Genomic DNA, 14,753 nt, shown 5'->3' with positions numbered 1-14,753 from the left:
TCTCTGGGCCCTTCCTGTCAGGTGGGAGCCCTGGTGACCTGTTCAGAGGTGTCACAGTCCCTTTGTGCTGCCCTAACTCTCAGGTGCTCTCTTCTCCCTGGTGATAAACTTTAACTCTCACCCTCATTAGGGGTCTGTGGGGTTCATTTGTGAAGCAGGAGCCAGCACTGGCCTCTCACTGATCCTTCAGCACCTTGGTGCCAAGACCAAGCCTCCAGCTTGTTTTGACAAGACTCTGATTCCGTGGCAGCGAAGGGCATCACTGAGTCTTACTGCTGTAAACCCATTGCCATGTGGCTTTCAGTTCTCTGAAATACAGGACACTTCACCAACAGCAATCTCAATGCACTTTTTAGACTTTCAGTAGTTGCTATAGTTTGAATTTACAATTTCTACAGGCTCATGTTGTTGGGTTCGGGATGGAAGCGAAGAAAACTTACAGATGAGGAAGCCAAAAAATGAGAGCTTTATTTTCTGAGTGCTCAGGGAGGCAGGCAGCCAGTACGGGATCTGAACCGTGTCCTCAAAGGGAGATTGTGCAACATTTTTATAGGATGGGAACACAAAGCAAGGAGGAAGGGTCAGTGTTATCCAATTGTATCTTGACGTTATGTGTTAAACCTGTTGGAGACTGGGTGGTATCCAGGGCATTGGCTTCAAGGTCCTGAGTTCATTATCCTAGATATTAGGTCCAGAGCTCAGCGTGATAAGGAGACAAAGAGGTGGGTCATTCCCAAGCCTGGGAACATGAACTTGTTTCACCCTGCCAGCAAGATGGAGAAGTTGTCGTTGAGGTGTCTGTACTTAGACAACTGTTTACAACAGAAGCTGTTCAGCTATAGGGAAGTCCCCAGCTCCCCTAGGGCCTGGGACCTTGAATTTAGTTTTCCCCCTATGATTACATAGTCTGAATATAAAATGGTCGTACTTAGAATAAGTTTCTTTTGAGTGCTTGGTCCATAACTAGGGGAAGATTTTAAAGGCTGGGTCCTTTAGGAGGTAGGGCCTAACTAGAAGAATTACTAGGGGTGGCCATGCACTGATATCCCAATTGCAGATATTCACCTGGACTTTTATTTTATTTGTATTATTGTTGTTTTATGGTTGTCACTGTTTACTATGATGTGTGACCATGATGTAACCAAACTCGGGATCCACCTGCCTCGACTTCCCAAGTTCTGGGACTAATTGTGTTAGTCAACATTTCTGCTCTCTCTGAACTCTTTTTATTCTCTCTCTCTCTCTTTCTCTCTCTCTCTCTCTCTTTCTGTGCATGTGCGTGTGCGTGTGCGTGTGTGTGTCCATACACACATACAGAAATATCCCTGAAACCAAAGAAGGATCCATGCAGGTTTTCACACCATAACTACTGGGATTAAGGAACCAAGGCAGGGGAAACAAGTAAATCATGAGTCCGGAAACTAAGGAGGAGTTTTCAGGATGAAAGGAACAGTCATAGCTTCATGTATTCACACTCCCAGTTTCCTTTACCCCACAATAGGTGTGGTCATTCTCTAATGTGGGTCACTGAGGGTGTGTCTCTTCAGAGAAGCTCTCCGTCTTCTCCAGTTTCAGCTTTCTGCTGTCTTCTCATCCATGACACCTTCTTTGGACCTGTGACTGTCATGTCCATACACTTAGTGGCTGAGGATTTCAGGTGCAGGTCCCTGTATTTAAGGGGCTGCAGATGCCACATAGCACCTTCAGAGGAGGCCAAAAGAAACACAGAAAGTGGAGAGGTGTCCATAGTCCCTGTCTGCTGATTTTGGCTTTCACAAGCCCAAGTCTGCTCAGAGTCATTCTCCTGCAGTACCTACCCTGCCAGGCCCCACCCAGAGCCCTGCCCACACTCTGCAGGGTCCAAACTCCAGCTCTAGTCCTCGGGTGCCTTCTGGTAAAGCCTGACCTGCACTACGGAAGTTCAGACACACGCCTGTGGACCAACCATGGGACTGGAACAAATTCATGCTCAGCTAACCACCGCGGCCTGTGGGCTCCTGCTTCTCCTCCAGGTCCAGGGTGAGGCTCTCATGGGAGTGACAGGGAACCATGTCAGAGCTGCCAAACTGTGCAGAGACTAAGGGAGAGTAAGGAAGTAAATGGGCAAGGAAGGGCTGAAATGGTGGAGTTCATCACTCACTTGTATGATGCTCCACGAGTGTCAAGGTGGGCCATCTGAAGCTAAGAGCATAGTGGCTACCTAAGGATGCTTGCTTTCGAGGATGGTGCTGAAAAGGAGGGAGTTTTGAGGAATGGCAGATTAACAAGACCAGACAGAAAGCAGTCTCAAGATAGTGACTCAGGACATTCCCTGTAACTGGGGCAATACGCAGGTACTAAACAACACGACAATACCCTCTGTGGCCATTTGACTCTGGTATATCATTTTCCTGGTCAGAGCATTAGTATGGCTTTCTCGGAGGTACTCAAGTAAGAGTACTTACTCTTGGGGAATAAAGGAATGCAGTCCTGCAGCTGAAATTGGTGCTGAAAGGTCACAGGATGCCTTTTACATCAACTATCTGGCCAGGCTGAGGCAGTGGCATGACTCAGCTGATAGGGGGATGGGAAGAGCACTCTGTGCCTGCCACGCAGTTTCTACCTTATTTGGAGTTAAGTGGGCAGAATGTCTGAGCATGTCCCTCCATCTCTATCCTCTCAAGGGACCCTCCTGAAGGCCCTAATTCTTGCCACCCATTCCCACTCTGCCCAGAAGGAAGGCCACTTGCCTATCCTTCATGCCTTACCTTCAGTGGCCTTTTCCCTCATATGATTTGATACTACTCCAGGACCCTCCAGGCAAGAGACTCTCTAATGACTCCCCTTTTAAATGGTCCTTGGCTTGAGCCCATATCAGAAAGCATCATTAACAAGTCTGAGGAGAGCACAAATACAGATCCTTCCTCTTCTGTCTCATCTGCTCCTGGTTCTTCCATGGAAAATATCAAGGTCCCTGGGACTTACATACAGGGCTCAGGAAATTTATCTAAGAATGGATGAAGTCTCTGGCCCTTACTTACAACCAAAATAATTACAGATTCCCTTCATTTCTGTCACCACAATTTAACACTGCCTAACCCAGAGATCACCTCACAGTACTACAAGTTAGGATCTCTAATACCACTCAATAGAAGGCTTTGCTGTGAAAGTAATCAGTTAATTTTACAAGTCTAAGGTCATGGATATTATATCATATTCTTATCGATTTCTATAACAAGCACAGCATGAGGCCTCCATGGCTGGTAAACAGAGTTAAATCTCATGGATAGAGATCTCATTCCTCATAAAACCCTGCGTGGACAGCATGTGACAGGGAAGGGGAGTGTACCTTTTCATGTGGAAATCTCAGTGGGTTGGATCGCTGTGCCAAAATATCTGAAGCCTCAGAATGGTCAAGGAAGTGGTGTTGCTAAGCTCGCAGTTGAGAGTTTGAAAATCCAAGATCCGGTGGCTCACTCCAGCGAGGCTACGTGGAGGTCTTCTAACTATGTCACAACACACTGATGGCATTTCAGAGTAGGGATGTGTAGGAGAGAGTGTGCATGGTGAAAGAAACAATATGCCCTGGCAATGGCCATAGTCACTCTTGTCTGACAGCTGTCTCTCTCTCTCTCCCTCTCTCTCTCTCTCTCTCTCTCTCTCTCTCTCTCTCTCTCTCTCTCTCTCTCTCTCTCTCTCTTACTACAAGACCTAACCTGCTTCAAAACTCCAGCAGTAATCTCTGTATGAGGGCACCCATGACTCAGGCACCTCCACTAGACACTGTTTCTTAAAGGCTCCGCTACCTCAACAGCAGCACCCTAGGGTAAGCATCCAGTATAGGAACCTTTGGTAGACAAAAAGACCCATGTCACAGCATTCTGCCCCAGCCCTCTTCTCAGAGTACAAAATATGTCCATACCATGCCTTTGGTCCCTTAACTCCACTGGACATAATTCCAAAGTCCTAAGTCCCACCTGAAATTCAAGGAAAATTTCTTCTAGCTGGGAATCTCCAAAAAACAAGTTTGATAGTTTAAAAATTAATGTTGAAACAGATGCAGAGTAACCATTCTATGTGCCGATTGGTTTTTGTCAGCCTAACACAATTCTACAGATATCTGGGAAAAGGAAATCTAAACTGAGAAATGAATCCCAGCAGATTGGCATATAGACAAGTCTGTGGGAGCATTTTCTTGATTAATGATTAATGTGGGAGAGTCTAGCTCATTATGAGAACTGTCTCCCCTGAGCAGGTGGTTCTTTATTATATTTAAGAAAGCAGGCTATGCAAAGCATGGACAATAAGCCTGTGGATGGCATTCCTGCAGAGCAGTGATTCTCAACCTTCCTAACACTGGGGCCCTTGAATATGATCCTCATGGTGTGATGATCCCCAACCAAAAAAGTATCTTTTTTTCTGCTTCATAACTATAATTTTGCTACTGTTATGATTGCATTGGTGTTTTGCCTGCATCTATGTCTTTGTGAGGGTGTCAGATCCCCTGGAACTGGTGTTACAGGCAGGTGTGAGATTCCATGTGTGTGCTGAGAATTGAACCCTGGTCCTCATGGAGAGCAGCCAGTGCTCGTAACCACTGAGCCATCTCTCCAGTCCCAACATCTTTTTCCTCCTTTTTTGAGACAGAGTTTCTCTTTGTAGCCCTGGCTGTCCTGGAACTCATTCTGTAGACCAGGCTGGCCTTGAACTCAGAAATCCACCTGCCTCTGCCTCCTCAGTGCTGGGATTAAAGGTGCATGCTACTACCACCCAGCAAGCCTTCACATTCTTACAGAAAAACCTTTTTGCTTTTAATATAAACATGATGTAAATTTTCAGATTTCTTAACTGCTGAGCCATCTCTCCAGCCCAAAAATATACTTTTTTCATGCAATGTATTCTGATTATGGTTTTCCTCTCCTAACTCCTCCAAGATCCTCCCTATCCACCCAAATCCATACTCTTTTGCTCTATAACATTAGAAAACAAACAGGCATGTGATGATGATGATGACGATGACAAACCTGAATAGACAAAACTAACTAACAGGAAAAAGGAGCCAAAGAAGTACATAACACACAACACATATTGACACAGAGACACAGGTATTCAAATTCACAGAAACCCCATAAAAGCACAAAACTGGAAACTACAATTTATAAGCAAAACATCTATACAAGTCACATACACACACACACACACACACACACAGCACAAAGCATTATGAGGGGGGAAAAAACTCCAAAAATGCTGTTGAATTCATTTTTTACTGACCATAGTGTGGTTTGTATGCCCAGTGATACTTCATTAGAGAAAACTGACTTTTCTTTTGTGAGTGCTTATCAACTTGACATAGTTTCTGGGTTGACCTGTGGCGTTGACCTGTGCATGCTGCCACCATCTCTATGAGTTCATTTGTGTGTCAGCCCTGTTGTGTCTCGAAGGACTTGTTTCCTTGGTGTCTTTTACCACCGCTGGCTCTTACAATCTTTCACCTCCTCTCCTGCAGAGTTTCCTAAGCCCCGAGGGGAGGGATTTGATGGAGACATGCCATTCAGGACTGAACGCTCAAAGATCTCTCCCTCACTGCACACTGTCCAGCTGTGGGTCTGTTTATTTGTTCCCACACTACAGGAGGAAGCTTCTCTGATGATGGCTGAGCAAGACGCTGATCTATGAGGATAGCAGAATGTCATTAGGAGTCATTTTATTGCTACATTTCTGAAGAACAGTGTTTGGTTTTTCCCCTAGGTACTTAAGCTAGGTAGTCTCTAACCCGTCCAAGAAGTTTTGGCATGGGTTCCATCTCATGGGGTGGGCCTTAAATCCAATCAGATAGTGCTTGGTTACTCCAACAACTGTTGTGCTACTTTCATACCAGCGTATCTTGCAGGGTCATCATCGTATCACAGCTTTTGAGATATCATTAAAATACCATAGCCACCCATTTCAAGGCTCACTTCAGTGGTTTTTCAGTATACAGAGTTCTCCTGACGTATCCCCAAATCTGAGCACTCAGTATTCCAGAGCACCTCTTTCATGTTTCAAATCCAAATCAATAAAGTCATGAACAGGGATGAGGTGAGACTCCCAGAAAGACTGAACTGAAGGTAACAAGAAAGTTGGTAGAAAAACCTTACTGTAGTGGCAGCTAATTATGCAGACACAACTCTGATGTCACCTCTTCATCCACAGGCCAGGACCCAACCAGTCCCATCAGGACCACACACACAGGCCAGATACTGGGTAGCCTCATCCATATGAAGGGCCTTGATGTGGATGTCCACTCTTTCCTGGGAATTCCCTTTGCCAAGCCTCCTGTAGGACCACTGCGCTTTGTCCCCCCTGAGCCACCTGAACCGTGGAGTGGTGTGAGAGATGGGACCTCACATCCAGCCATGTAAGTTCTCCTGAGTCATTGAGTGCTGTGAACACTGGGCCAGACTTCCATGGTTTCTCATCTCAACCTCACAGCACTTTCCCACTGTACAGGGGGATTCCTGGGAGTATTTTCAGGAGAACTTTATAATATTAAGAGAGTACAAGGACTCTGTCAGCCTCTTAGTTCAAGACTTGTCAATGATCAGGCTCTTTCTAGTGTTCTCTAACATCCAAAAGAGGTTTGGGTTGACTCTCAGAACCTGTAAGATCCCCAGCTAACAACATCAGAAACAAGACCCTTGAAGAGAACAACTCCATGCAAACATCACATTCCACTGTCGCTGTGCCCTACGGGGCTAGATGTCTTTGGACAATAAATAAGTATTTATGTATGTCATGTACTTTCTTATTGCTGGGACAAAATTCATGGCAGAAGCAGTCTAGTGAGGAAGAGTTTATTTTGGTATATAATTCAAAGGTAATTCCCACCATGGTGAAAAGTCTTGGAAGCAGGAATTTGGGGTGGCTTGTCACATTGTGGCCTGACCCAAAGGAAGCAGAGAGAGGGGAGAAGGGGAGAGGGATGGGGGAGAGGGAGGGAGAAGGAGAAGGAGAAGAAAAGGGAGAGGGAGAGGGAGAGGGAGAGGGAGAGGGAGAGTGGGGGGGGGGGGGGGGGGGAGAGGGAGAGGGAGAGGGAGAGGGAGAAGAAGAGGGAGAGGGATGAGAGGGAGAGGGAAATGCTACCACTCAACTTGCTATCTCTTCCTCTTCAGTTCAGGGCCCCAGTCAATGGAATAGTACTGTCTGCTTCTAGGCCACGTCTTCCAGTCTCAAGTAATCTAACCTGGAAACCCACTCACAAACAAGTCTAGAGATTGGTTTCTGTAATGATTCTAAACCTCCTCAAGTTGACATTCAAGATGTCACAACGTGTTTTTAACCAGAATATTATGAAAGAGACAGGACCACAAGAGTCTGGACTTGGAATTAGGGAGGTTCTCAGTACTCTGTAGGAAACTAGTCTCCACTCATTCATAAACTCCAGTGTGACATAGCTGTCCTATTGCAGAACTGGTTGACTAAAAGGAGACATGGCCATTGTCAACACCTGCAATCAAAAGTTGTCAAAAGGATTCCTAAAGGTCATTATTCCCCACCCTCAGAAGGAGGATTCAAGCCTCTCAATAACCTTGAGGCTTTACTAGAAGTCTAGGCTCCATCTCAGCTTCTACAGAGCCTGACCTTGATGGTCAGGAACTTAGAGAAGGTCTGTGTGTAAGCAAGGCATCAGGAAGGGACGTACCTGTGGATATTTGAAAGCATATTTAATCTGAGGGTCTGTTGCTGGGCACCCTATGATCCTGGGCTGACTGTATGCATGGTTGATCACCAGGTGTCTGCAGGACATCACTGCAATGAATATGCAGGCCTTTAAGCTATTGAAGCTGACTTTGCCTCCCATCCCCATGTCTGAGGACTGCCTATACCTTAACATCTATACACCAGATCATGCCCATAAGGGTTCCAACCTGCCTGTGAGTGTCAAGCCATGCTCATTCGGGGGTAAGAGAACATTTCTTCTAGAGAAATACTAGATCAGATGCTGTAAACCCTAATGAGAAGTCCCTTCCTGAAATCCAACGTACATACCAAATGGTGTCTAGAGGATCCATCAGGTGCACAATGGCTGCACTTTGAAGACTTCAAAGACCTAAGCCATTATTTTTCATTTAATTGATGAGACTTACTAGCATTGTTTATTAATTTTTGTGTGACATAATGAAGATAATATCCCTATTATTTTCATCTCAAACATTTCTGGGACTAATAAAGTCAGGCTTTGATTCTGGAGTGGACTCCAAACAGAGAACAGTGTGTCCATGTCTGCACTTGCACACCTCACTCATAGCATCTGTCTATGCAGGCAGTTGCTCAAGTCGTACTGACTCTGAAGGGAGGCGCAGATGGGCTATATGAGAGACACATGACACTTGTCTTGATTTCTTCAGGTGATGGTGTGGATCCATGGAGGCTCACTAGTTATAGGCATGGCTTCATTGTATGATGGCTCCATGCTGGCAGCCATGGAGAATGTAGTGGTGGTCACTATCCAGTACCGCCTAGGTGTCCTGGGCTTCTTCAGGTAAGTCTGGAGCTAGACTTGGCAATGGGGCCTAAGTTGAATAAGGACAACCCTGTGATTCCTGTCCTTGCTACCTCTCAGCTCGGGAGACAAGCATGCCAGAGGCAACTGGGGATTCTTGGACCAAGTGGCCGCCCTACGCTGGGTCCAGCAGAACATTGCCCACTTTGGAGGCAATCCTGACCATGTCACTATTTTTGGCGAGTCAGCAGGAGGCATAAGCGTGTCTTCACATGTTGTATCCCCCATGTCCCAAGGACTTTTCCACGGTGCCATCATGGAAAGTGGGGTGGCCCTGATGTCGAGCCTCATCTCAACATCTTCTGACATAGTCTATAGAGTGAGTGCCCTTAACCACCCCAACCCTGAGCTGTTGCCTCAGCTCTCCCCCTTAGAAACTCTGGTTCTCCATCTGACCAATGTGTACAAGGACTATGGAGGTAACTAGGCAACTGCCTCACGTACAGGAATTTCTGAAGGACTAAAGATCAGAACCTACCCCCTCTCTGTCTCATGGCTGTGTATCCCATAAAGCTGTATGAGGGAATTGCAACATTATAAGCAGAAGTTCATCATCAGGTATGACTGAAGGAAACAGAAACAATTTCACACCAGCCACAATCTACATTTGAGGGACATCTGAACCCAAGTGGGGACCTTAGAACAAACCCTTCCCTGGCTGGAAGGATGAGTCATCCCCTGCCTGATGCTTTTATAGACGGTGGCCAACCTGTCTGGATGTGAGCAGGTGGACTCTGAGACCCTGGTGAACTGTCTCCGAAGCAAGAGCGAGGATGAGATTATGGCTATTAACAAGGTTGGTCTGGATGGTAGGATAGAGGGGCAATAAGATGTAAGGCAGCTTGCCTTAAGTAGCCTTCAACTCCCCTGGATACTGTCTTCATTCCAACCTTCATAACCCAGAGCTCAGGTAGAGATCTGAAGACCAGGGATTGGTAAGTCAGCTGTAGGACCTCATAGAGTGTGTGTGACAATCCTGGGATGAGACAGTCAGGAGTGGGGAAACTATGGCCTGACATCAGAATTGTCGAGGACCTAACCTTTCCCCCAACAATGTCCTTTCAGGCCTTCAAGATCATCCCTGGTATAGTGGATGGTATCTTCCTGCCCAGACATCCTCGGGAGCTGCTGGCCTCTGCTGACTTTTACCCTGTCCCCAGCATTATCGGTGTCAACAATGATGAGTACGGTTGGATCATCCCCTCGGTGAGGCTCGGGTCCGAGGCCTTTGGTCTCCAGGAAGCCTAACCTCTCACTCTCTGTGATCTTGACTACAACACAGACTCCCCTCTTACTACTTAGAGCATGAGCACCACTGACTCCAAGAAGGAGATGGACAGACAGATGGTGCAAGCTATCCTGCAGAGGAGGGCAGCCCAGATGGTGAGGCTTCTGGGGTACTGTAAATAACAAACACAGAGGGCTCCATTGTATCCTGATCGTGCAACGAACTGCAGGAACAAAGGCTGAACTGTGATGGTGCTTGTGGGTTGAGTGTCCCCAGAACCCTGCCCTCTCTTGATTTAACTCGTCCCATGCCAGGCCCTACTCTCCATCCGGAGGCAGTGGCCTCACTGTCCCCAGAATCTATCTAATATGGCTCTCCCTGACCCCTCTGGGCTAGATGTGGCCTCCTGAAGTTAGTGACCTGCTGATGCAGGAGTACATGGCAGACAATGAGGACCCTCAGTTTCTCAAAGTGCAGTTCAAGGAGATGATGCAAGACTTCACCTTTGTGGTGCCTGCGCTGCAAGTAGCACAATTTCAACGTGAGTATATGTGGAACTGAGGCCTGATACCTAAGGGCAGCTCAGAACTGCAGTGCCCAGTCGAGCTCTGGGGTGTCCATACCCCCACCCATGTCTCTATATTGGACCGCCAATAGCAGATACTTCATGTCTCCCATCTAAGTAAATTTTTGGGACTTGTCTAAGAGATAGGAAGCTTCCAAACTTTACTGATGTAGAAAGTAGGTGGCAATGACATCATAAGGCCATATAGCAAAGATTTCCAAGACCTTGATTTAACCAAGCCCCTCCCTTGACTCCCACTCCAGCCTGGAGTTTCACACTTCACTACTCAGATTCTGTCCAGCTTTGGCCCCAGATGCAACTAGCTATCTTGTCATCATGGTTGAGAAAGGACATCCCCAGGGGAGAGTCCACTTTCTCAGCCTGTCCTTGCCTCCAGGTTCCCACGCCCCTGTCTTCTTCTATGAGTTCCAGCATCGGCCCAGCTTCTTCAAGGACTCCAAGCCACCCCATGTGAAGGCTGACCATGGTGATGAGATTCTCTTTATCTTCAGATCATTTTTGGGAGGCACCCAAGGTGAGGGATCCTTATTCCCCAAGGATCCAAGCCCCTCAGGCATGCTCAGATGGGGAAACTGAGGTTCAGAGAGCAAAGACATTGTGGTTTGTGTACCATGATCACAAAAGGCTGATGTGAGACTAGACACTCAGGCCCCTCTTACTCTTGCCTGTTTCCTCCAATTATTGCTACCTGTGTGGGCCATGGAATCAGGCATGGTGGTGTGATGGGTTGTTTTACAGCACTTGCCTATTTGCTTGTTTTGATTTTTTCAGACAACTTTGTCCGTATAACCCGTAATGAATTGGGAGTTCTCCTATCTCAATCATTCTGAGTGCTGACATTAGAGGCAAGCACTATGACTCCCAGTATGAGAAGGGTATTCTAAAGGCATGGTTATTCCTTAGATAACTTCCTTTCATCGGAAGAAAAGAAGACATTCTGGGGGATAAATGAGCCAGAGGGAGTAGAAATTAGAGGCTGGGATGAGTGAGACAGAATGTGCAGGTGCAAGGAGTGGATTCTGGGTAATAGGAGGGAAGAGGGAAGGAGGGGAGGAGCAGTGTGGGGTAGGAAAGGTAAGAGAATGGAAGGGAAAGGAAGGGAAATGGAGGGGAGGGAAAGGGAAGAGAGGGGATGGGAGGGGTACAGGTGGGGAAGGGAGAGAAGGGGAGGGGAGGGAGGGATGAAGAGGGATGGGGAAGGAGAGGGAAGGGAGGAGAGAGATGGGGAGGGATGGGGAAGGGGAGGGAAGGGAGGAGAGGGATGGGGAGGGATAGAAAGAGATGAGAAGGGAAAGGGGAGGGAAGGGGAGGGATGGGAAAGGGAGGGATGGGGAGGAAATGGGGCGAGGAAGGGGAGGGAAGAGAAGGGGATGGAAGGGAAGAGGAAGAAAAAAAAGGGAAAGGGAAGATGAGAGGAAGATGAGGGGAAGGGTTGGGGAAGAGAAGGGAGGGGACCATTCTGAGGCTGCTGGGATGGTGGAGTGAACAGTTGCATGAGAAGCAGGAGTCTGAACCCTTAATTTCTTTCTCTCTGCAGTTGACCTCACTGAGGAGGAGGAGCTACTGAGCAGGAGGATGATGAAGTACTGGGGCAACTTTGCACGACAGGGGTAAGAACATGCCCCTCCCTTAACCTTTAAGGAGCTGATTGACATTCAGGGCCTGCCTTGTGGGAACAAGACAATATAATAAGTTCTTTTTGTTTGCCTACATCAGTACATCCGCCTCTAAGTTCCCATAATTCCCTAACTGCTTAGTCCATATGATACAAGTTCAGCAGAGCCTAAAGTAACCTTTGCTCTCCCTGCTGGGAGGATGTGTCCACAGGAACCCCAACAGTGAGGGTCTACCCCACTGGCCTGTGTTTGACCAAGATGAGCAGTATCTGCAGCTGAACACCCAGCCTGCTGTGGGCCGAGCCCTGAAGGCCAGAAGGCTGCAGTTCTGGACCAAGACTCTACCCCAGAAGATCCAGGAGCTAAAAGATACTGAGGACAGACATACAGAGTTGTAGCACCCTGTGTTGAGTTGTAGTTTGTCCTGAGTGCAGGTGGGCTTATTCTGAACTTTCCAAACACCTTAAAAAGAGATGTGGGATCCACATTTTTACATAGTCATTAGGTCCATACACTCAACAATTACGAAGTTTCCCCTACAGGATGTATGTTCCTTGCTAAGCCTGACATGGGTTGCTTCTATTACATACAACAAACATACAAGAGACTATGGATGGGTGAGTTCCAATTGACAATACCTTCCTTCAGGCTACAGTAGACACGGCCCCTCCATCCATCCCTCGCTCCCTTCTGCCCATCTCCTTTCCTCTCCTCAGGCCCTCAACTACAAGTGTTGTCCCTGAGGAGAATCTTACTAATCTTGGTGACCGAATCTGTTTCTCACGTCTCATAAATTCTCCTGTATTCTAATAGATAGGGACAAACTTAAAAATCAGATACTAAAATCCGTGAGAGTTCATTCTAGGGTTCTCACACAGTTATCGCAATGGGGTGTCTTCAACACAACAGAATTTTTTTCCCACTGTGTGTTCTGGAAGCTGCAAGTTCTGGTGATGGTGGCACCAATATGATATCTAACATATCTCATATGGCACCATATGATATCTCTGACTCACAGGTAGCACGTTTCCCTTCCCGCCACAAACCTGCAGACAAGCTCCCACTGGCACAACTCATATGAGCCTCATGTAAGCCTATCTTCTATTGTTACAACAAAAGATCTGAGCCAGATACACAGAGTTTCTGAGCTAGCAAGCCAGTTCATCAGTGAAGGATGCCTGCCACCAAACCTCACAGGAATCTGATCCCCAAGACCCACATGGTAGAAGGAGAGAACTGACTTCCCAGGTTGCCTTCTGACTTTCACATATGCTCAGTGGTTCACCTGGGACACTGATGAAAACATGCTGGACTGTCTCACAGCACAGCAGAGAGCAGAAAGGGAAATGGCCCAGTAAGAGAGAAACACAGGGCCACCCCTGCTGCTTAACAGCCTGACCCCAGGGGCTTACTGGAACTGCACTAATCCCTGTGAAGAGCAGTGACATCAGGACTAATTACATGCCGTAGGTCCCACCTCATAGAGAGTCCATCACTTCTCATAGTTTCCATGGTGGGTTAAGGCCTCTCTAGCCCATAAGAACCTTCAAAAAACACACATTATCTAATCGTAAGCATAGTACCAACTCCATTCCTGAGGATTTTTCCCCTCGTGGTGGAGCTCACCTCACACAGACTCCTCTGGGCCGGTTTAATGTCAACCTGACACAACCTAGGAGTTACCTAAAAAGAAGGAATCTCAATTGAGAAATTGCCTCCAGAAAATTCTGCTGGAAGGTATTTTCTTAATTAGTGATTGATGGGGGCAGGCCCAGCCCATGACTCGTGGTGCCATCTTTCGGCTGGTGGTCCTGGAATCTCTAAGAAAGCAGGTTGAGCAAGCCATGAAGAACAAACAAGTCAGCAGCACCCCTCCATGACCTCTGCATCAGCTCCAGAGGCCTCCAGGTTCCTACCCTGTTTGAGTTTCCACCCTGACTTCCTTTGATGATGAACAGTGATGTGGAAGTGTAAGCCAAATAAACCTTTTCCTCCCCAGCTTGCTTTGGCCATGATGTTTCATCTCACCAATAGTAATTCTAACTAAGACACCCCTCTTAACGTCAAAATAGTGGAGATTTGGTTTGCACATAGTAATGGGGGCAGAGACTACAGGCACAGTGGTCACTAATTATGGGAAATGTAAAGGCTCCAGGCCTTCTCTATTGTCCCTGAAGGTTGAAGGCCACCTATCATTGGCACTTAAAGCAATATAACCCTCCATTTTCAGTGTGACACACCCCTGTAGCTGTAACCCTTGCACTAAGGAAGCTAGGCAGGAAGGTCACCATCCCAGATCAGCCAGGTGACATATCAAACGCTGACTCCAAATAAATAAATATGGAAATCTGTCCCCTTCTATTTCTGCACAAAATGGTGATTAGATTCATTTTTGTGAGACACAGCATTAGGTATGCACACAGGATGCTGACTCCTGAACCACACTGCAAGTGAGTGTGGAGAAGGCCCAGGCAGGTTCCTTATGTTCTGTCTTTTGAAGTTACACCAGTGTGGTTTGGTCTGCAGACACTATGAGACACTGTGAAGACACTTGACCATTGCACATCTACAAAAAGGGTCATCTGTGAGACCCTCCTTGGATGTGGGGTGGTGGTGAAAAACAGGAGATCCAGACAAATAAAGGAACAGAGGTTCCCACGCCCTGACTCCTCGGAGGCCTATTCATCAGAGAAGTACCTTCCTGCCCTTCACAGTCCCCCCTGCAACCTCTGGACCATCTGACCATCTCCCACTTGTGAGGGCATCCATGTAACGCCATGTTGTTGTCCCTAAATATTC

At 47.1% G+C, this 14,753-nt stretch overlaps 1 protein-coding gene across 1 annotated transcript; it reads left to right on the top strand.

Moving 5' to 3' along the window:
• Positions 1–1,894: 1,894 nt before the first annotated feature.
• Positions 1,895–12,726, top strand: LOC114622148 (cocaine esterase-like). The gene is made up of 12 exons (XM_028768526.1): positions 1,895–2,019; positions 6,175–6,379; positions 7,754–7,895; positions 8,370–8,503; positions 8,585–8,843; positions 9,222–9,320; positions 9,590–9,730; positions 9,827–9,907; positions 10,149–10,293; positions 10,715–10,852; positions 11,876–11,948; positions 12,166–12,726. Exons 1-12 carry the CDS (start codon positions 1,947–1,949, stop codon positions 12,350–12,352), a joined length of 1,677 nt encoding a protein of 558 aa, XP_028624359.1. The 5' UTR covers positions 1,895–1,946; the 3' UTR covers positions 12,353–12,726.
• The last annotated feature ends 2,027 nt before the right edge of the window (positions 12,727–14,753 follow it).

The sequence above is a fragment of the Grammomys surdaster genome, unplaced genomic scaffold, assembly GCF_004785775.1.
Source record: "Grammomys surdaster isolate TR1022 unplaced genomic scaffold, NIH_TR_1.0 187, whole genome shotgun sequence".
Taxonomy (NCBI): domain Eukaryota; kingdom Metazoa; phylum Chordata; class Mammalia; order Rodentia; family Muridae; genus Grammomys; species Grammomys surdaster.
This window is presented reverse-complemented; position numbering and strand designations above follow the sequence as displayed.